The following is a 22342-nucleotide window of genomic DNA, read 5'->3' as shown; positions in this document are numbered from 1 at the left end:
GGTAATTGGCAGGCCGGGGTTCTCCCTGGTCTGCATGCGGTTTCCACAAAACACCAATTAATTCTGATCCTGAAAAATAATAAGAATTAAAAAAAAACTGCCCAGTTGCATCACTGGATGTAAAGCCTGTGTATTATTAACCGGCTAATAAAATGATTGTACTTGTTTTTTTTCCCCTTCCGGCCCTGCTATGCATTCACAGCATCCCCTGGAGTCAAAGGTTGGTGAGTAAATGCCCTGAAGAAAGGATTTAATTACTGTGAGCGGGTGTTGATTTTGTGTCAGCTGTTTCTCAGCTCCGTCTTCCCCGAGCTGCCGGCGTCAGGGGGCGGCCGTGAAATAAAAAACAAAGCAGTTTTGGGGAAGACGGCTAATTGTTCATATGGGAGATTTGACACTTCGAGGTGGATGAAGTAGTCAGAAGTTCTGGATTTCTTTCTGAGAACTTGTTATTTGTTAGGCTTCACCTCAGGTTTGATGGACCAGACGCAGACGTATTAATGCCACTTGAACCATTTTCATTGTTTAATAATCGCAGAATTAAACACAGAGCTGCTGCAGGAGGCGTGAGGTCCTTTGGCACTGACATAAACACAGAGTCTGCTGCTGTCCTGTCTGCGTGTGAGGAGGCAGACGGCCCATAGGAAGGCTGCACGTGTAGAAATGTAGGCGATATCTGCTGTGAGTCACACGGAGGCCCGCCGACCTCTGTGGAGTTGGCCTGGCCGAGTTTACCGAGAGAATGAGTGTGTGAACTCTGGGAAATGTCAGCACGGTTCCAGTCGCCTCCCGACTTCAGCTTTATGAAAATGTGAAGAAAAAGAACTATTTCTGACTCGAACACACAGACACTCAGCTTCCTCTTTTCCTTCTTTTTTACTGTTGTGTATGTGAGGGGGGGCGTGGCGCCCCAGCTTCCCCCAACCCCGCTGCTCTGACTTTCAAATATGCTAATTAGCCACGTGCGGCTCTTGAATGGACGGACCCCCCGAGCACCACAGGAGGGGGCTTCCTTCTTTCTCTTTCTTTCTTGCTCAGGAACATAAATGTAACTACGGGTAAACAGATACGTTGATGCACTTATTGCTTAGAGAGATGCTTCGTTTTGTATTTTCTCCTCTGTTGCTTTTCTGTGCCTCGCTCTCAGTAGCTCTGCAGGTCTCCCGGGGGACCGGCGGTCAGGCCAGAGGTATTTAGAGAGTAAGCGTGTCCTATCGAATATTTATACACAATCCTGAGCAGATCTGTGGGCTGCACACTCCTCTTCCCTTCTCCCCTCTGTGGGCAGCAGAAGAGGAAACGGGAAGCGTAGCCGCCGGTCCCTTCGGAAATGAGCAATTCTGTGATTGCTGCAATTAATGAAAATTTTAAGATACCAGCGTGACATTTTAAGATTCAAGTCTCCCTCACTTCCTTCTGTACAATAGAGCTAATGGTCCAACATTTCAGTGCAACAAAAGCAGAGGAGAGGAGGTTAATTGGCAGATTATCTTCAGTGTTTTCAGGAATTCAGAAGATTTTTGGTGCACATTATTTTCCCTCTGTATCATGAGAATCCCCCTTTTTTTCTTTACCTTGAGGTTTGTCTTCAGCCCTGCTCATAGATACTCTGTTTATAATAATGTGAAGGTGAGAGTAGTGGATGCAGGCCTGCGTTTATTTACTGCTCAGGAAAAATGATTGGTTCACACACACAGTCTGCGTGTGTGTGTGTGACTTCATGTATGAATAGCGTGCTGCCACCATCCTCTTACCAGCCTGCGAGAAAATCATTATCATCAAAATTATCATCGCCGTCATCTGTCACTTTCCACATCAAAGCCTCTGCACTTCTCACTGTTTCCACCACACTGTAGGCTCTGCTCTCCAGTCACACATCTTGCTGTTTGGTTTGAGTTGATCCTAATCAGCTCTGGCATGGTGGGACCATTTGTTCAGCTAAAAAAACCAAAAAGCAAACACGGCCAGCACGGTGCTGCGTGTCGTTTGTGAAGGAAGACAGAAATAGGAAAACGATGCAACGCAGAGATGCTCCGAGTTTCTGGTTTTCCTCTCTTCCACACATGCGCTCGGTCTTAAACGTGCACTCAACCACGCGGATATATTTTTCAGAGCCACAGCATAATCTTGTCATCTTTTACCTCTCCAAACCCCAAATTGTGGGACTTTATAGACACTGGTCACAACAGGATGCTCTCGGTCACTCCTGGCTGAACTCTGCTTCATTTAGATCAATTTTCTTTCAATAATTTAGGAAGTCATTCACACCACATCCTCTTCTGTGCAGAGATGCATGCTCAGTGGCTGCACAACACAGATGCATACTTCGCACTGCTTGGAGCTGGTGTCTGTGGGATGAGAGGTTGTGTTGAAAATGTAGTTTGTTGTTGTGAGCGTGATGCAGCCGGACGTGTGCGCTCTACATTCCAGCCACTCCTTTGACACAAACCGGATGAACTGGATTAGATATCGACAACATGAGTGAACTTTATTTTGGTGTTTAAATGTCTTATTTCTTTAAGATGTTAATTCCTTCAAAGAATATCAATACGGATGGCGAGAGCATTTGTTTGCTGTGTGGAGTTAATCTCCCCGTGCTGCTGTGCCTGCGTGTCTGTGCGTTTCTGAGCGTGTGCACACGCGTGCACGCCGCTCAGCTCGATGAACATCCGTAGTTACTGTTGGCTAAACATGCAAAGGTTACTGTAATGTCAGACACATGCCAGAGGGGAGCGTGGAATACCACATTAACATAATCCATAGAAGAGAGTCCCATCTATAAACACTGACGCGCCGGGCTGATCGCCACGCTGGAGCACGTGACCGCTCGCGCTTCTGCTGCGCTGCACGAGGCTGAAAGGAGAAACCGCAACACGGCCATTCTTCTCTGAGGGAAAGACCAAAGGTCTGAAAAGAAATTGCTGGCTGTCAGGCAAAGACTGGCATCTTCCCGGCTCACGCAGGCGGCGGCATAAAGATATTTTCCTCCCGTCTGACCCGCTGACCCCGCGCTGCACGTGTGAAACATGCTGTACCATAAAATCTTCTTCTCATTCATTGAGTTATAACTTTATTTCCAGGTAATTTATCAGCATCAGACAAATATAGACGTGCAGAGTTTTATCTTTCCTTAGGAAGACTTGAATTGAGTTTCACTCGAGTGTCTTTAAGGGAATTTAAATACAGCTTTCCTGGGCATCATTATCCAGATATTCATAACTCTGTGTGGTTATTTCCTCCCCAGCAATAACTTGCCTTCTTTTAGAATCTCCCGAGATACGATTGCAACACAACCCCTGGACTAATATTTGAGGCGTTGAGTATTAATTAGGTGTTTTATGGTGGCTGAGACGTCCTAACGTGCTGCCCTCTCACCTGCCGGGGCGGGGTCCTGCACTGGGGGGGGGGTTGTTTTGATAATTATGTGTGCTAAAGCCAGAGAGAAGGCTCTTAATTTATTTGGAAAATGCATTTTTATATTTACGGCTTTGGTCGGCGCTTTTAGAGAGCTATTGTTTTCATTCACATAACCCCGTTTTAATTAGTCTGTCTTTGGAAATTCCCTCTCTGTGTTGTGGTTTTAGTCGGACGCTGCAGACTCCCACAGCTCCCAGACGTTTCTCAACTTTTTCTTACACGCTGGCTTCGTTCCAAAGAGCCAAGTCATGTATGCAAACTGGTGCAAGTTCACGTTTTGTGTTTGAAACAGCCCGTTTATCTCTTTCTGCTCTTTTGTCTCTCGTCTTTTTCCCCCACAGTTGTTTCCAAAGTCTCTTTCTGTCGTTTGGATGCGAGTTGTGAGTGACCTTGGCTGGTGACTACACTGCCTACTCATTAAGTAGTAAAGATGAATGGTTTCATTATAGTGGGGGGAAAAAACGAGCAGGGCCAATTAGCGGTAATTAACAGCGGAGAGGGCGAGGTGCTCTGGAGGGCTCCCTGACCCAGACAGAAGGGGCAGAGGGGAGCAGGGCTGTGTGTGTGTGAAGGAAATGCAGGTATGCATTTGAGGAAGGCGATCATAGGCATGTGTGTGGACAGCAGGGACACAGAGTGTTTAAATGAGTGTATGTATGTGCAGTGCTGTGGGGACGGGCTTCTTTATGCCACGATTAGGAGCGTGAAAGCTAAAAGTGGAGTTTGGGGGTGTTGGAGAAGTGTGTGCGCTCCATTTACATCACAAGACAAGGCTGGACATGCTTGCAGACATTCCTGCATGCTGACAAATGGGAAAATCACAGCACGTTTCAGCAATTAGAGGTGACGAGGTCAAGAGCCGGCAACACCTCTCCTTGACTTCTGACTCCCGATGTGATGTCACTGTCCCCCCTGCAGCCCTTCGATGTGGCCGGGGAGCTTGTTAGGCAAAGGTCTGAGAATAAAAGGCCCTAAAATGCCAAACCAATACACCATCGGCGCTAATGAACATTTTGCTGTGATTTCTTTCTTCTTAATTGGAGATCTTTTCTTTTTTGTGCTGATCTGCAGTATTTGAGTATCTCAGCATCAAGGAGAAACTCAAGGTTGTTCACAGTACACCATCAGAGCCTCTCCCTCTCTCTCAGCGCTGCGCTTGATGCGTTCACCCCGCCTACCTCTCGTTTTTTATCAGTTCCTGGGTGAAATTGTCACAGACATGTAATCCTTCGGGTGCCACTAGCTGGGAGACGTACACGTGAGCGTGCACGGAATGGTATTGGCGGACGAGGTGTCTAAACAGCAGGTAGCGTGGGGTCTTGTGTCCAACATGAAAATTCTGGCGAGTCGATAAAGCGGCGTTCAATATCCCCAGGAACGCGGCTGTGTTGTCACTTTAAGAGACATGTTCGAGTTGGCAGTTACTGTGAGAGCGCGTTTGTAAAGGCTGCAGATTTTTTAAGGTATTTTGCAAAGTGCTGGCAAAGTGCTGCTTTCAGGGCCCCTGAAATTGCAATGCCTGGCAAATGGATGGTTTGAGGAGTATACAATGTATTAGAAGTCAATTGTGCATGGGAGGGCCTATTTTCCATATCGCTAGTCGAACAAGTGCATGTGTGAGTGTGTGTGTGCAGCTGTTGCGTCTATGCTTTTGTGATGCACACACAAACACACACACTCAGACTGCTCAGGCCCCGTCTCCCTGTTGTTGTATTCCCCTGTTGCTTCAGCGACTGCAGGCTCTGTCATGTGGAGGTTTGAGGGGTGGGGGTGTTAGACTGTGGGGGTGACGAGCATCAGAAACCATTACCCGTAATGGCCTCATTCCCCACACCCCACATATCCATTCCCTTCCCCTCTCTGACATTTATTTTATGACTGCTTACATATCAAATATTTAAATAAACAGAATCGGGGGCTTCGGCTGAGGTTTGCCCGGGGGTGACGGGTGGGAGTCGTGGCGGCGGGAGTAAAGGGATGGATGATGACATTCATTTCCGAAACGAGGAAAGAAAAAAAACAGGTTTGGGGGGTGGTGGTGGTGGTGAAGGGTGGGAGAAAAAAGCAGCGGCGGCAGTGAAGAGGAAGGGGGAGGAAAAATGCTTCGCTTGGCTCCAATCAAAGCGTGGCGGAGGGCGGCGTGTTTTTTCGCTTACGCCTGGCAGCAGCAGTGACAGACGGCTGTGCGTGAGCCTTCGGGCGCGAGTGCTGACGTGCGTGCGCGCATTACTGCGGGGCTCATCCGTCAACGTTTCCCGGGGACGCGGGAGGATGTGGGAGAAGGCCCCGGTGGCTCGTGAAAAGCAGTCCGCTGTGCCGAAGCAACATGAGCTGTGTGACACAACGCAAAGAAACAAAGTGAAACGCAACTGTGAGGCCAGGTAGAAGGAAAGAAGGCAGGTAGAGGTGAGAAGGGGGAGGATTCGTCCATTTCCTCGGGAGAAGAGGACGGAGAATGAAAGAGTAAAGGCACATGTGTGTGTAGACATGTGTGTGTAGACATGTGTGTGTAGTGAATGAAGAGACAGCAGTCCTGGGTGCAGGCGGGCAGTCGTACGCTGCCTGGCGTCGGTGGGAGGCCCATTACTGTCAGGCTAATCTTAAAATAATTAATTGCGAAGTCGACGCTTTTTAAAGAGTATTGTAATTGAATCCTAAATTAGGCTTGGGAAAGGGGACGCGTCCTGCTTTGCTGCAAGGCTGTTCCCGTTCTGCAGTCATGTACACACACACACACACACACACACGCGAGTGGGTCGTGTGCAGGCGGGCAGAATAGGGGGAAAAAGACAACAGGCGAAGGAAATGCTAATGAAATGCATATTTGGGGAGAAAGGGGCCATCTATAATTTAGCTGTGCTCTTTGAATGTGAATGATGTGTGTGCAAGCGCTGTGATTTATTTTTGTTGTGCAGAGGGATAATTCTGTCAGAGTAGGCTTTTATTCTTGTAAACAAATGTGGGGAAAAGAGCAGAATAAAAGTGGAGTAATAAAGTAAACAGAATGGTATGAATACATTTAGCTGCTGGCATGAATAATTTGTATACGGGACGGAGGAGTTTGATGAAAGAGAGATGACAGATATGAGAGCCTCGATATCGCCTGATAAAATTTCAGGACGCTCTCTGATACGCTGTTTTCCGCCACTTGTTTTTATCTTTGCGTGATTTTGTGTGCCACTTCCGCACACGTGCAGACGCAGCTCGGCGTGCTCTCGCCTCCACACGCGGCTGCTCCTCTCGGATGACCCTCGCAAAACTGTCGGCTGTAGAACTTTCCGGATGAAAGCTCCCAGAAAAGGGTCTGCCCTCCATAAATGTCGGCTCTGCTTCATAAGTCTGGCACAGGGGTCAGGGGTCAGGGAAGGGGTTTTTGCCTGGCAGTCGTAGAAATGAAGCAGCAGAGGAGCTTCCTGTTGTCACGTCACCTTCTTTGTTGCAGTGTAGTTGTCTGCAGTGCTGTATTCCTTCAGCTTTGTTTTGCACGCCGGCCTCGCGAGCGCACTGAAATTATCAGATTAAGTGTTGCAGTCAGTCAAGGAAAAACCGAGGAACCAGTCCAACCGCTCTGCAAACATGTTGGCCCTTGCTGCCGTTCACCCCGATGTGCACTTCAGGTTCAGCCGTATTTCTACCTGCATTAACAACACGTGTGTCAGAACTGAAACACAATGAAATTCTTTTGCTCTACATTCGAGAAATTGGCTGCGTGCGTGTGACAAATCAAACGCTCCTCGTGCTGTTTTCCAAATGTTTGAAACCCGTTCAACTCTTATTTGGCCCAGATCTGACAGCTCCAAACTTGGCTCAGAACATCCCATTTTCTCCTGGCTGACTGGGATGAATAACAGCAGAGAGGACAATATTGTGGTCTAGCTGAGCACGGCTGACTCTTCTGTCTCTGTGATCCCTCTATCAATAAGGAACACAGGCCTGTCAGAAGGCCTGCCAACTGTTTGGCTGTCCATGCAGGCTGCTCTCTACTCAACATCTGGACACAGATGGTACACACTGCTCGCACACATGCAAAATGCTTGCACACATTTTCTCGCTCATACTGGCAGACACTCGCCAGCATGCTGTGCACTTACAGTTATACTGATGTGTGTGTGAATTCCTGCCTTTCCACACACACTCAAACATGGTTAGCACACGGCCATTTTCAGAATCCTTTTAAGTTGCATCCACAGTGTGTAAAGTCATATATATGGCGTGCAGCTCAGTACAAAGAACAGACAAACGCACACTTTCTTTCACAGATTTGGTCACATGGTGGAGTCCGTGTGTCGCAGCCAAGGATCCGCAGCCTCTCTTGGGAAATATGTACGCGTTCCTTTAATATGTCTGGCTCTTAATAAAAACCTGAGAGTTAAAGGTCGGTCAGGGTTTGGTGTGTAAAGCAAGTCGCAATCGGGGTAGTTATTCTGGCTCGATCTGCTGCGCTCTTACAAATGTCCAACTTGACACAACAAGTGCAATTCAGCGGCTTTTCCCCCGTTTTTCATTCCTCGTGCAGCAAAAACAAAATGAAAACTCATTCTGTGCACACTCAGGAGTGCTGGAGACTTCACGTTGAAATCTAATTAAGGTCATTTAACTGCAAATATCGCTCAGTTTTACCAGTCACATGGTATTCATATGGTGCAGCCAGGCCATCGTAAACACAACTGCCCTGGGGCTTAGCAATGATGGGAGTAAATGGTGGAGTTCAGCTGGAGTCAGAGGTGTGTGTGTGTGCAGTCGGGCCATGCATCAGGGCTCCCACAGGCCTGGAGCCTCTCATTGATCGATCCAGCTCCCCCGCCTCATGTTCCCAGCCAACTTCAGTGATTGATTCCCAGTCAGAGCCCCGGAGATGGGAGGCCTGGCCTGGACTGACAAAGCCTTGGCCTCCCAGAGGGTGACCCGGAGGGGCCACAGGGAGGGGAGCCTATTTCCAGACTCGAGGAGATGTTTTGGGAGAAGTCTTCCCAGCGAGGAGGAAGCACAGAGACTCGCATTCATCACGGGAGAAAATGAAGGCCACATCTGCTGGTGCTGCCTTGACCGCCGTGTGGGGAGCGAGATGGGGTCGTGCTGGAGAGTAGACATGCTGTAGGTGAAGGGGTTAAGAGGTACTGGTATGGGGGGGGCTAGAACATTACCGTAGCACGCTAGTACACAATCTGTCATAGCTACACACACACATTACCTCTGCAGGCATAAACACGTCATGTTCCCATCCACGCTGAATATCGCCGCAGCTCCATCAGCGCGTCTCTCTCCACGTCACTTCACGGCGTTTGAGCAGAGGGAAAAAAATGATATGAAAATCAATTTTTTTCTAATTAACTTTGCACATTTCCAGCTGAGCTATCAGACGTGGGGACCTTGTGCGTCGTGCAGAGTCCGATAATGAAATCAATTAGGTTCAAATGGTTTCAGGTGACTTTTAATGAGTATTTAATATCTGCCTGAGGAAGGAAGGTCAGGATATCTGTTTGTTGTTTGTATTTGTGTTTTCTTGGGGGGGGGGCTTAAGTGATGGATCACCCGCAGGAGAAATATGGATGCTTCCACCCTGGGAGGACTGGGCAGTCCTCCAAAACAAACTGGCTGAATGTAAATCCTTGTTTTTAGTTGGGCAGCTCTTTAACTGCACCACAGGGATGACCTAGTTTCTGTCAACTTCCTTTTTTAGACGCTGTGGAATTGTTATCGCTATTAATTCCTTCACGAAGACGTTTTTGAGGCGCTACACCTGTGTGTCAGAAATCGACGAGGAAGCATCAGACAAGAACTCAATAATGTGAAGGGGGGACTTATTGTGGCCTTGCTTCACATGCTTTCATATTCATAATTTACGCTGCTCCCTCTCCTTCAGTGGCCAGCTTCCCAGCCTGTAGGAGCTCGTTAAGCTTTGCCTTACAGGGAAGACTAATGGATGGCAAAGAAGGCCCCCTCAGGACCCTTTAGCATCATTTCTGTCGGTCCGCTCGCTTAGTATTCGCTTATGTAGTTTCACCCTACTCTGAGCACAATATCATGAATAACCATTGCTAATTCATAAACACACTTTGTGATACGGGGCCTCGTTCATAATTATCCGAGCTGCAGAAAAGCAGTTTCTCTCCAACAGCATTCCATTAAAAAGGTGGTGATTTCCTTGAATAAGGGGGATTCTGGCCTGCATATTTAATGCCAGCATTTCCTTTGGGCACCGGGAGACGTGGGAAGCAAAAGGGCAGCACATTTACTCTAATAGCCAGGTCCTTTTTGAGAGGGGGGCGGATAGAGTTATTGTTATTTTGCTCCCTCCTGCCCATTTTTCCTCTCTTTCATTCGGTTGTGTCACAGCAGCTCTCCGTGGGGTTCTGCAGCCCGGCGAAGTTAGAGCAGCGCATTCCTCTCGTTCCACTGTGGCCCTGAGATGAAATGGGCTTTTTCAGCAGCCCTCCTCCTTCCCGGGGTCGCGCCAGGCACTGGCCAAAGACGTCAGTCCCGCCTGGCGATGAGAAAAGACTGGAAATATAGCAGACCTCCTACTAATGCGAAAATAGGCAAGCAGCCCTGTTGGAGGTGCTCTTTCCTGAAAGCATTTGCATTGGGTCCAAAGCAGTAGCTGTACATGGTCTTACCTCGAGGCTTTTCAGTGCGCTCTGTGCCCGGTGAGAAGCTTTTTTTAAGGTGGTACGATGCTGATTTGTGGCATTTGAGCTTGCAAGCTGATAAAAACATGCTCAACACGTGAGGAGAAAAGGAATCTTGACCTTTGACTTGTGCTCTCAGCATAGCTGGTTATGGGCTGGCTCGTTTTTATGGGCCGATGGGTTTTTTCGTTTTTTTTCCGTAACGGTATAAACACTGAAAGGCGGTGGATTGGCCAGATGCTAGGAGATGTGTAAAAATAACTCAGTTGTTTGGTGGTGGCTATTGTGGAGCTTCCTCAGATTCAGTAACATTAGCAAGTGGTGGAGGTCAGCAGGTGCAACACGCTGGCGGGTGGATGACGGAAAGGCAGGAGGAGCAGAGACCCGAGGCGGTGAACTGAACTTCAGGTAAGAAGTTATGACCTGCAGTAGGCCTGCACAATAAATCGAAAATTTATTATCATCGTGATATCAGCCTGCGCGATGGGCCCATCGCAAAAGACAACGTAAACTGCGATAATTGGGTACCTTAAAATGTTTACACACGTGCTTTAAATAATTTACCAATCAAAGAAACCCCTTTATACATTTGACCAGTCGAATAGAGCCCTTCACGGCATTAACCAATCAAATGGATTAGAGGCCCGCCTCCTACGCAGGCGGGGAGCGAACAACGCTGCAGCAACGAGTCAGAGTTGTAAAGGCTGAAAAATAGTACCTCGCTTATTTGGAAGTACTTTGGATTTGATAAAGACGACGTTCTCCAAACACAGGTGCTCTGCAAAACTTGCCGAACACTCGTGGCAACCACCAGAGGAAACACGACTAATCTCCACCATCATCTTCAACACAACCACAGAGAGCTGTTTGAGGAGTTACAGAACGACAGGGCTAGCCAAACAACGGTTGCTAATGTTAAGGCAAAGAACGCAGCAGTCCAACAACCGTCTCTGTATCAGAGTTTTTCAAGTGGAACTCCTTATGAGAAAACGTTGAAGTAGTACAAAGAAATAACAGAGGCCATTGCACATTTTTTGACAAAGACGTGATGCCTATAAATACAGTTAGCAGAGAGGGCTTCACCAGTCTGATACATAAAGTGGACCGGAGATACCGCATCCCCTCACGAAACTACTTCTCCCATGTCGCCATTCCACAAATGTACGAAACATGTTTGAACTGAGCCAAGCTGAAAACTACGCAAGCACTACAGGAAAGTTTCCTCTCCAGTTTTGACTTACATCATAACTACTTGGTGAGTGGTAAAATGATGAACAGCTGCACTGAGATAATTTGCAGTATAATTTAAGTTATGTATTTAAAACTAATTCTAGAGACCAGGAAGGCTGTCTTTCAGAATTCAAGCCTCAGAATTTTTTTTTTTTTATGGGAGCAATGTTTCAATGTTAAAGTGCACTTTGTTGTTACACTGCTAATACAGCAGCTTTCATTAAATAAAACTGTTGCAGTAAAACGGAAATTATGTATTTGTTTGTTTGTTTTTTGCTATTTATTTTATTGCAAGTCATATCGTTATCGCAGTATTGATCACAGTTATCGCACATCGTAGGTTTTCCTAATATCGTGCAGCCCTACCCTGCAGTCTATCTGGGTCAGATATGAACCAAGTTTAGGTGGAGCTTATTTTCGTTATGCTGACTTTTTACAGTCAGTTACAATAACTCGTACTGCGTGCTAGCTAGCATGACGGAGTTTCTATACAGCTGGGCGGGTGCTATGATGTTACTGATGTTGAACTTGTTTTATCTTATTTTATTTATAAGGTTAGTTATTAGAGTTTCCAACCGTCCCGTCTCGTATTCAGAGAAAATATTACGCGTTTGGTGTTGAGGTGAAAAGGAGCACAGTTCAAATCAAATCACATCACTTTTATTGTCACATCACATGTGCAGGTACATTGGTACAGCACATGTGAGTGAAATTCTTGTGTGCGAGCTTCACAAGCAACAGAGTTGTGCAAAATACAATAATGTAAACAAGCAAAATACAAGAATGGCTACATCTGAAACTAATAAATATATGTACAATATATAATAGTATATGCATTTCTGGATGTGTATACTAAATATTTTTCTACGTGTTTGTCCCGGACTTCAGCTACAATGAAAAAGACACAAAGCTGGAGTTATTCTGTCTTTGCTGCACAGCTGCCTCTCATCCTCTCACCCTCCCTCTCCTGTTTCTACTTCAATCATGAAACGGATCAATGATCAGCTGATCAGCTCTCTTGTTTGTTTATCACTTTGCGCCAGAAAGAAGAAACCGGCGGATGTCGCGTTAAACAACAGCAGCACGTTTAAGCTTGATCAGCTGTTGTTAGAATTTATTTAATATTAATTTCTAGTATCAGCTGATGTTTGCTGGAGCCACAGCTGTAAAAGCTGCTGGTCATGATGTCGGTTTGGATATGTGGTGAGAGGGAAACATGAAGATGAAACCAGGAGATGTCCTTACTGGATCATCAGAGCTGAACAGGTGATGGAGAAACAGGTTTACCTTTTAGGTGACATGAATGAGTTGAAGGGAAGTTATGAACTGTTTCTGAGAGACAAATAACACCAGGATCCTTTTTTAGGTAGCTGACAGCTGGTAACTGTGCAGGGGCGGGTCTAGCAAAGTGTTGCCAGGGGGCCAGGTAGGGCATTAACAGGGAAAGGGGGGCACAAAGAAATACTTTCTTATTCTCATTTAAAATGTCTCACTTTTAAAAATAATTGTCCGAGTCTTACAACAAACGATTGATGCATATATACCATCAGAACAGTGAGCATCACTGTCACATCAGCATTTGTTTTCATTCAAAGGCTTTATGATTTTTCCTATAATGGCGGCCGGTCTCTAATCAAAACGCCCGGGACTATTTTATGTCCCAGTCCGGCCCTGGCTCTCAGCAGAACCCGCCCGTGTTCGCGTCTTTTTTCTCCTCGTTATGCAGTGAAAACCTGAATGATTCAGTCTGGGAAAACTGCACGCTGGCAGCAGACGCGGCTGGCAAATTTGCAGCGTGTGTTCTTTCACACATGCTTCCTTGACTGTTTGCAGACGATGGCATTTTATTTGTTTTCCTTCTGTAATGGCGTGTCGCTGGCATGTCGGCCGCGTCTCGTTTTGTCATCGAGGCGTTCTCTGTTTTCTTTCTCTCACCGCCGCTTCTTCAGCTCCCAGTCTCAGCAAAGGAAAAGGGCTCTGGCGACCCCGCGACCTCAATCTCACTTGAGACAGATGAAGCAGCCGCTCGCCTCCTCCTCCTCCTCCTCCCTTTCCTCTCTTCTCTTCTCCTCCATTCCCCTCCTCCCCCTTCTGTTAATGACGTCTTTGTGCCGGCCGTGACAAACACAACACTCTGCAACTTTTCCCGAAGCACGCGGGAGGGGGTGGGTTTGTTTTGAGCGCTCTAACGCGTGCGTGCGAGCGCGTGCGTGTGCGTGGTGTAAATATTGGTGTCAATCGTGGAGGGCGCACCGATCGCCGGCTCCGAGGAGAGAGAGCTATTATGCGCGCTGCCCCAAACACAAAAGCCCGCCGGTCGGCCTCATAACAACAACCTCTTATCTGGCTTCTCTTTGTCTGCTTTTCTTCCTCGACTCACGGCACCGTTGGGAAACATCCGCCGTGCGTGTATACGTTTCCCTCGCCTCCTCTACGGCTGTCGCGCCCTGCACCTCTCTCTCCTCAGACAATTTCATGCCTCTCATTGCTAGCCAGCCTTCACGCCTAGCTGCCTGTGCCGCACAGGCATATTGGGCTGAGGAAACGCAATTTGGCTCTACCTAGCTCCCCGCGGACCAGTACTGCTCTTCACACTGTCATTCGTTATGAGACTTTTTACTAACAAGGCGTGCGTGCTGAGATGCAGGATGAGATTGTGTTTCAGGACATAATTCAGTGAATTTCTAAGCGATGCGACACACACACGGGAATGCCAACGCGCACGCCGCTCAGCCGCAGTTCTGCTTTCAGGATGAGATGAATTGATAAGAAAGAAATGTCAGGGCTAAGTGTGGCGTTTTGTTGTCAGTGTTTCCTTCGATCTGGCATCGAAACGAGGCGATAAACTGATATTAAAGGCTGATGTGCTCCTCGTGGAGCCCGGGCAGGGAGGAGTTAACGGCGTGCTGCTCCTCTCCTCTCCGCTTGATGACATCAGTATTGTCTCTGCATCCATGAAATTAATTTTTCTAATCTTAGTCAGCAGGAGCGGGGGAATTTGCACACATTAATATGGAACTCGATCTGCACTCGCCCACTGCTGCAGTCTCTCTTCTTGTCTTTCCGCCTCCATCTTTTCTTTTTCCACCCTTTCCATTTTATTTTCTGTGTGCAGCAGTAGGCCCAAAGCGCGCTGGGTTTCAAGCCTGAAATGCGGAGCTTTGTTCTGGAGGCCTGGGCAACGCCGGGCCCCGCAGTGTAATAGGAGCTGGAGAGCGCTCTGCTGCACGGTGCAAATAAATAACATAAAAGACGAGGCTGATTGTCCCAGCAGACCAACCGGCTCTGGCTGCAGCGCGTTGATTCTCCGGAGGCCGGCGCGGCGCAGAGGATAAAGAGGATCCGTTGACAATAATTATCCTTATTTGTTTCTCCTCACAAATACACACAGGCTAAAACGCTTTCATTACACAGGAATTAAAGCTGCTGCTCTGCACAAGTCCTCCCAACACAAACAGACGATAATCAATGATTTTCATACAGGTGCAATTTTTTACAGTTTTCACATGGCACTGATTTTCCAGCCAAATAGGCCTTTACCCCGACAGCACACACTGCAGCCCCCAGTGCACTGGGCCTGAAATGAAACGCTCCCATCCAACCTGCAGGAATGTGTTGCTCGAGAAAACGTTAAACCACCAGATGATACGAGGATCGTAATAGTTCAGCGAATTGCTCTTTGATGGTCAGATAATTTCACAAGTTGCTGTGTCTCAATAAAGCAGCTTGTAGACCATAAAGAACATCATACGAGGGAACACATTCTGCTCCACTGTTGCTTGGATGGAAACTGCCTTAGTGAAGATATTAGTGGAAACTCTGCAGCCCTGAAGGTGAGCGTCAGGAGCGTTCCTGCACCTGCTGAATAGGAAAGCGTATTTTTCCCTCTGTAGTTTGTTTTTCAGGTGAGGACGAGCCACGGCAGCGGGGACCTGTTCGGGCGTGCGTGCGCATTCCCTCACCGCGGCGGATAAATGGGCCAGTTTTCCCCAATAATTCCTCCATTTGAAATGGGACTGGAATAATAACCGTTTACTAATATTGTTTTATGTTCGTTTGATCCCAGTGTGTGTCTCATAATCCACATATCCGAGGCTTTTGTGTCGAGCGTTTTGTCTCTTTCTGATTAACAACTTAGCACATTAAAGCAAGAAGGAGTAAAATCATTTTCGCAACATAAAAATGTTGTCGATTGAGCTCAGAAAAGCAATTTAGCAGGTTTCACCCCACAGTAATTTCACCCATGTTCTGTTTTAATGGCTTTGTTTTGCAAAATAAAAAAAAAAAAATAAAAAAACAAACTAAAAAGCTCACGAGAGTCGCAGCGCTGGAGAGGAGTTCATAAATTGAATTTTAAATTTAGCAGTTGAATTACTATTGTCTCCCGTGCCGCCTCCCCCTCCTCCGTTGAATGGCATGCCCAGATGAACAAAAGTGAAAAACACATTTGAAGAAAATAAAAAACAATTTCTGTGTATTCCCTCTAGTTTTTTATCTGCTGTCCCTCCTGGCACAAACAAGATTCACTTCGTGTCATTTTCATAATTTTTTTCCTAAGTACAGTCATTTCTCTCCGGGAAGGGAAAAAAATAACGTTTCAATTTGTCAGGAATGGTTGTCGTTTTTTGTGCCTGGTGGTGTGAGGGGAATCGTGGGCATATCTCTAGGAAAAGGCTGCAGTGGGCTGAAATCTCATTTAGCGGAACCTGTCATGAGAGCAGATTTGAGGCTCCGTTTGGGGAGGCGGAAAATACTCTTTCTTTTCTTTGCCCGTGGTAACGCCGTGCGTCGAAGGTGGACCGAGGTACCTGATATAATTTGATTGTGGCTGTTTTATTTAAGATCTCCCCCAAAGTGTGTGAGGAAGTTGGAGAGAGATGAGAGCGATGCAGTGAGAACACAAAGAGCCATCAGCAGAATCTTCCACTGTGTCTGTGTGTGAGTCTGTGTGTGTCTGTGTGTGTCTGTGTGTGAGTCTGTGTGTGTCTGTGTGAGTCTGTGTGAGTCTGTGTGTGTCTGTGCGAGTATGTGTGTGCGTCTGTGTGAGTCTGTGCTCCCAGCCCTGCTCACAGGGAGGCCTAACTCTTACGAGACGTGTCGTCCTTATAACGAGGTGAGGAGGGCTCAGTCAGTAATCAGATTTTAATTTCACGTCTGATTTTTGGCCTCATGGGAAACAAAAATCAGGTAAAAAAAAGAATTTTTTACTTAATTCTGGCTATAAAATGCAGACTCACTCCCCTTTTGGTTCACAAGCCAAGATGGCAGAAAGTGAAAGAGTTTGCAAGATCCGGCGAGTGGAAGTGGGTCTCCTGAGTCCACTGTCGCCCTGGCCTCTCTTCAAGGACCTGCAGTGGGCTTGCGAGGCAGGAATTAGACCCTAATCAGGACTAACGTCTGCACCCGTCATCATCACCTCTTTTACTATTTAAAAAATACAAATAATTGTAAAAAGACACATTTTGAAGGTGCAGAGCTGCACAGTGTTTATGTCCACAGTTATGAGCAGATATGAAGGTGCAAACCAGCGCAGTGTCCTCTGAAGCCGTGGATTATGTGCACGTGTGTGTATAATCGAGTGTCCACTTCTCCGCTTCCAAAAACTCTGAGGTTATTTTCCGTCCTCAGTACCTTTGTAAGTGCAGCGTTTAATGTTTTTTGTACGCGTGCACACTTGGCAGCGGCGTGTGGGGGATTTATTTGTGTTGCGCTCAGCATTTTTGGCAAACCGAGGACCTCTTGAGCTGGATTGGTGAACTGGATGGAGTTGGGGAGGGTGTGTGTGTGTGTCCCATATCACGGGTGGCACAGTGCCCTGGATTTTTCAGAAACTCGAGGACGTTTCATCGCTTAGTGCTGTCTGTGTGCTGTGGGTGTGCAAACATTCGAGCGGGTCATGCGCTGCCCTCTGCTCCATTATTTGAAACATATGACCGGCATCAGTTTGAGCATATCAACAAAATACTCGCAACAAATCTCCCCTTTGATGTTCAACTGGTTTAACTCTGTATATTACTGCGCTGATGCACTTAGAGCTAACTCTGCTTTAGCTGTATTGTAGTATTCTGAGCAGCTCACTCAGTCATGCTCTTTATTGTCTCTTTGAGCAATAAGAAGAAAAAGCATACAATACGATGAGTCAAACTTTTCTCTGAAAACGCTCCGTCTGTCAGTAAAAAAAAAGATTTTTCTATCAGAAACATCTTAAAACTTGTTCTCCTCACAATGGCTCATAACTTTAATTCTTCCCTAATGTTCTTCAGTTTAATGCTGGCAATCATTTTGTCAGATTAGATGTCGCGTTTCCTCTTCTGCTTAAATGTTTCATTGTCGATCCTTTCTGCTGGTGCACTCGGTGACTTCCTCCTCCCTCACACGGGGGATGATTCACTTCGTTTTTTCATGCACGGAGGAAGAAAAGCAAAGGGCAGCGAGTGTCTGCAGTTCATTATTATACTGTTACAAATCCGGCGATGCAGACCTTTGCAGGAAAGCCCCCCCTCCTCACACACCTGCTGTGAAATAACTTCAAGAGCGCTAACTTTCTCGCTCCCTCTTTCCCCGCCCAAACACAGTTTTATCACCCTCTCTCTCTCCCCTCCAAACTATTCCACGTGCACGCCTCAGTAGGCGCGAACGCTTTAACGCTGGACCGCCATAACTGTCCACGTAACCTGCTGAATAAAGTGCTCCCATCCCCTGACATGTCTTCTTGATATTAGCCTGGCAATATGAGGCAGCGGCAATTTCTCCTCCGCTCTAGACGAGGTGATATTGAGTTGGGGAGAAGGGAGGGAACTGAGGAGGGAGCTGGTGGTGGAAGAGAAAGAAGAGGCGGTGCGGGGGGGTCGGTGGCGGTTAGTTGGAAATGAGAGAGGAGAAGTGAAAGTGTGTGTGTGTGTGTGTGTGTGTGTGTGTGTGTGTGAGAGAGACACAGTAGGAACAAAGTGTCATAAATCACTCATGATCCTACGCGGCGCAGACAAAAGAGAAGAAGAGGGAAGATAGAAGAAGTCTGCATTATCTGCCCAGCAGACAGACAAACACGCCGCTGCGGGTGACGGATTAGCATTAGCCTGATGCACTGTACCGGAATTTTCCAATGGCTCACTGGGACCCCAAACAACCCGTAAAAGGGCTCTGAAGTACTTACAATGGAATAAATTACCCTTGACATATTCTCTGTCCTGGCTTTGGTTTTCCTCTGTGCTCGTACGGGAAGCGAGCTCTCCAGGTGTGGCTTTGGAGAGCAGGTCCCGACTGCTTTGCTGCTCTGAATTCCCTCTGGGATTCGAGCTCGCGAGTTTGAAATGACCCGTCACAAAAGCTTGGATCCACGCCCCTGCACCCACAACCTTTACTTAAACTCGGAAGTACATAAACTCGACTGCAGTAATAGAATAACTATCGCTTTATCTGCCAGTTTGCTGTAAGCAGCCGTATAGCACGAAATCGTACGGTGGTTATTGGCACCGCGGGGCTCTGGTTGCAGGAACGCGGCCATAGGTTTTTATTGCCGTTGCCTCCTGTTGCTTTAAACAACATTTACAACACTTGTAAAAGCCTCAGAGACATTAAAACAAAGATACGAGCTTTTAGGTTTTAATTAAATCATTTTATTTTGGCTCTTTTCCAGCAGAGTTTTGCTCCAAATAGCTATTCAATACACATCTTTGCTTATTTAATTCCATTTGTTGTTCATTTATGATCTGTTGACATTAATTTAAAGCTTTCACTTGTTGTGCAATTATGAAATAAATCAGCGATGGCTGTGGTTTGGAGTGGTGCACTAAGTGGACTTCAGTTAGGGGTTCCAACTTGGCAGATAGCGGATGAATTAATTTGAACGCCTCTCGGGCAATTACAATGCACTGTCATGAATGAAGTATTAGCCAAAAACCAAATGCTGACTATGCATTAATAACCCCTCTTCTTCTCCCCTGCAGGTTTCCTCCATGGACTTCATGGCTATGAAGCGCTCGCAGCTGTACGGCATGGCCAACAATCCCTACTCCGCCCCGCAGCAGCCGGGGGCCGGACCCTATCCCCCCAGCCAGCCCTACGCATCGCCTCCCCCGCATCGATACCCGATGAGCCTACAGGGGAGGGGTCAAATGGGCATGGGCGGGATGCAGTATCCTCAGCAGCAGGTACGCAAACAAACCGGAGCACTGCATCTTTGCACCCGCGTTCGTCCTCCGGCGTGCATCGCGGATAGGTCGGCCCTCTCTGCAGTGCCGTTCCAGATATCGCAGCTGCCTTTATAAGCGATATTGCAATGGGACATTTGCTTCTCGCACGAACATTATCCAACGATTTCCCCCTGAAGGCTTGGCATGTTCAATTTGAGACGCAGCCTAAAATACCAGGCAGCGCATCTCACACCCTGGCATGTGGTGGTGTCACTCCTGTTAATCACTCAGTTCCCGTTAGACTCCCACTGGAGCGAGATGGGTTTGATGCTGTGTGTGTGAGCGTGTGCGTGCACGCCAGTTCTTTCTTAATGCTTGTTTGATGGTGCATTTGTGCACATTGTTGTGCATCTCTATTTACTTTTGGAGGCGTGTGTGTGTGTGTGTGTGTGTGTGTGTGTGTGTGTGTGTGTGTGTGTGTGTGTGGAATGCTCTCTGTGTAGTAAACAGACGCAGCGCGGTCGGCCCACGTCACAGTCTCTGTGCAGCACAATAGGTCTGTGTTGGAGACAATAGTGCTTCTGTCTGCTTTATTGAGTCTTAAGTAAATCCCATTTGGACTGGTATGGTGTGTGTGTATTAATCTGCGTCCCTTTTATCTTTGCGTTTGTGTGAATGATACGTGTGTGCCACAGTTTTGGCAGAAAGTGAACTTCTTCGGTGCGTGTGTGTGCGTGCGTGCAGATAGCAGTTTAAATTCACCAGTGTAGTTTGCAGTGAAGCAGCAGTGCCGAGCACCACAGCGAGAGAGGGGGGAGCACAGTGTTCCCTGCTGTCACTGCCGGCTATATTTAGTCTGCCTGGTCTGTTGGTCTGGACTTGAACACCTCTCACTGGGCGAGCGAGCTTCCACACATAGCAAGAGAGTATAAAAAGAGAGAGAGAGAGAAGGGGAGAAACACATATTGACTAACAGGCAGACTTCCTGTATTGTCTAAAAATATTGTGCAATGTGCGTACAGGCAGCAGCAGAGGAGATGGTCCTGCACACACACGTTCACACACATTCTCCGACCGATCTTTCCTATTATGCAATGAAAATGTGACATTTGAAAACATTAAAAATGTCTGTTTACTGTTGATCCACTCAGGTTGTGGGAGCTGCTCTCATTTGTCTAAATCCAGAGAAAGGCGGTCAGGGGTAATAAATTCTGATAAAACGATACATCGAGGCATCGATTTATATCTTTTTTATTATGTTTTGGGAGCTCTCGCACTGAGGCGGTGCTGTCCTGGGAGGTTAGCGTCAGCACTGCGAGACTTGGTCTCATCAAGGCCCGGGAGGAGTTTTGTAGCATGAAATGCAAACAGCTATGAGGGAGCGGGGGTGTGATGCCAATGCGTAATAACATACAGCCAATGACACACAGAAAAATACATCCCCGGTTGTGTTTTGTGATGAAATCCTCTGCTGGATTACATATGGGAGGCTGTGGTTGGGGTAGCAATCACTGCCTAGCATTATGGAATGTAATTAGTTCAAATAGAATTAGTTGTTCGCTCTGGCTATAGCCATGGGAACTGTGCTTCTAAAGTTTCTAATTATCTGGCTCTGGCTTTAAAAGCAGCACCGCTGCATTGCCTATCTGCTGCTGGTGAAATCTAGCTCACAGTAATGAGTTTGGAGGAGGAGGTTTAATTCCACTCTCTCAGATGAGCGTAATGAGCCTCACCTACAGAAAGGCGGTCAGGGGTTTGATCAGGGAGGAGCAGGGAGGGGTAAAAAAATGTGTACTGGAACATATACAGTGAATCTGTTCCTGAAGCGAGTGGTAATTAAAAATCAAAAGATGCGTGAATTGCACTGATGATGGACGTGATTGCATCTCTCAGCACGCCCTCTTTCCTAACCTCGGGATCAGCTGCGAACAGCAGCCCTGACTACAGCTGCGTCAGCGAGGGGGATTGTGGGTGATGTAAGACGTAGCGCACACAATCCCCCATGATGCATCGCACTTCGGGACTGAGACCTCGGCTTGTCACAGCCAAGCATGCTGGGTTGTTGCCAGGCAACGTGACGTCAACAAAGACCTGCGTTGGTCTATCTCTGTGATTTCCCTGGGACTTGAGCGACTGTGTGTGTGTGTGTGTGTGTGTGTGTGTGTGTGTGTGTGTGTGTGTGTGTGTGTGTGTGTGTGTGTGTGTCGGGGGTTTTAACACCAGACTAAAAGGTCTTCTTTGACTTTCTTTCATTATTATGATTAAACTCTGCAAAAAAATTAAGCCCCATTCGTCTTAAATATGAACTCCACAGTAATATGTATATTTCATCCTCTGCAGTTATTGGATATGTGTAAGGGCTCACCTCTATCCTTTGCATAAGGCTCACGTAATTAACCATTTTGTCATAATTTGACACATAATGGTTTGATTACTGGTGATGTTACTGGAATCTAATCTGTGGTACTGGCAGCGTGAAAGCACAGGTCGCTCTTGGACAGTTCAAATCCCCCCATCTTCCCCCAAATTCATTAATTCACATGTCAATGAGTGAAAACAGTGTCCTCCTGTGCACGGTTAGATTTCCACTAATTACGGCGATAATTTTGTTTCATCATAGTTTTCTTTTTCTGACAAAAACAATCAATGCTTGAATAAAAACCAAGGCACGAGGACAAAAACCGTAATGAAATTTATTGACGCTGAATAAAAACGAGATGAAAACGTTTTACAGAGACGAGCTCCAATCACATCTAATGAAGCTGTGCAGAGGGCGGGATGAATTTGGAAGTGATCCAATCAGAAGTAAGCTCCTGGTGTAGGAAGGTCGATGAGCACATTTGATGTTCCCCAGGAAACGCTTCCTGTTTCTCATGAAGACGCGTGTTGGGAAGAGAGGAGTTGATATGTTTGTAAACAAACTTTAGAATTTAT

The 22342-nt window shown here is 46.9% G+C and overlaps 1 protein-coding gene across 6 annotated transcripts in view; it reads left to right on the top strand.

Moving 5' to 3' along the window:
* Positions 1-22342, top strand: part of LOC102292653 (AT-rich interactive domain-containing protein 1B) — a 158524-nt gene that overhangs the window by 5274 nt on the left and 130908 nt on the right. For 5 of the 6 annotated variants that reach the window (XM_014333603.2, XM_005922389.3, XM_042220764.1 and 2 more), the window contains exon 2: positions 19223-19426. In XM_014333603.2, coding sequence (XP_014189089.1) covers positions 19223-19426 — 204 coding nt within the window. Of the gene's footprint in view, positions 1-18420; positions 18511-19222; positions 19427-22342 lie in introns of those variants that run through there. The other variant, XM_042220765.1, reaches the window with a different exon arrangement.

The sequence above is a fragment of the Haplochromis burtoni genome, unplaced genomic scaffold, assembly GCF_018398535.1.
Source record: "Haplochromis burtoni strain Fernald_Lab_line unplaced genomic scaffold, NCSU_Asbu1 Contig_55, whole genome shotgun sequence".
NCBI lineage: Eukaryota > Metazoa > Chordata > Actinopteri > Cichliformes > Cichlidae > Haplochromis > Haplochromis burtoni.
Note: the sequence above shows the minus strand (reverse complement) of the source record. Positions and strands in the feature narration are given on the sequence as shown.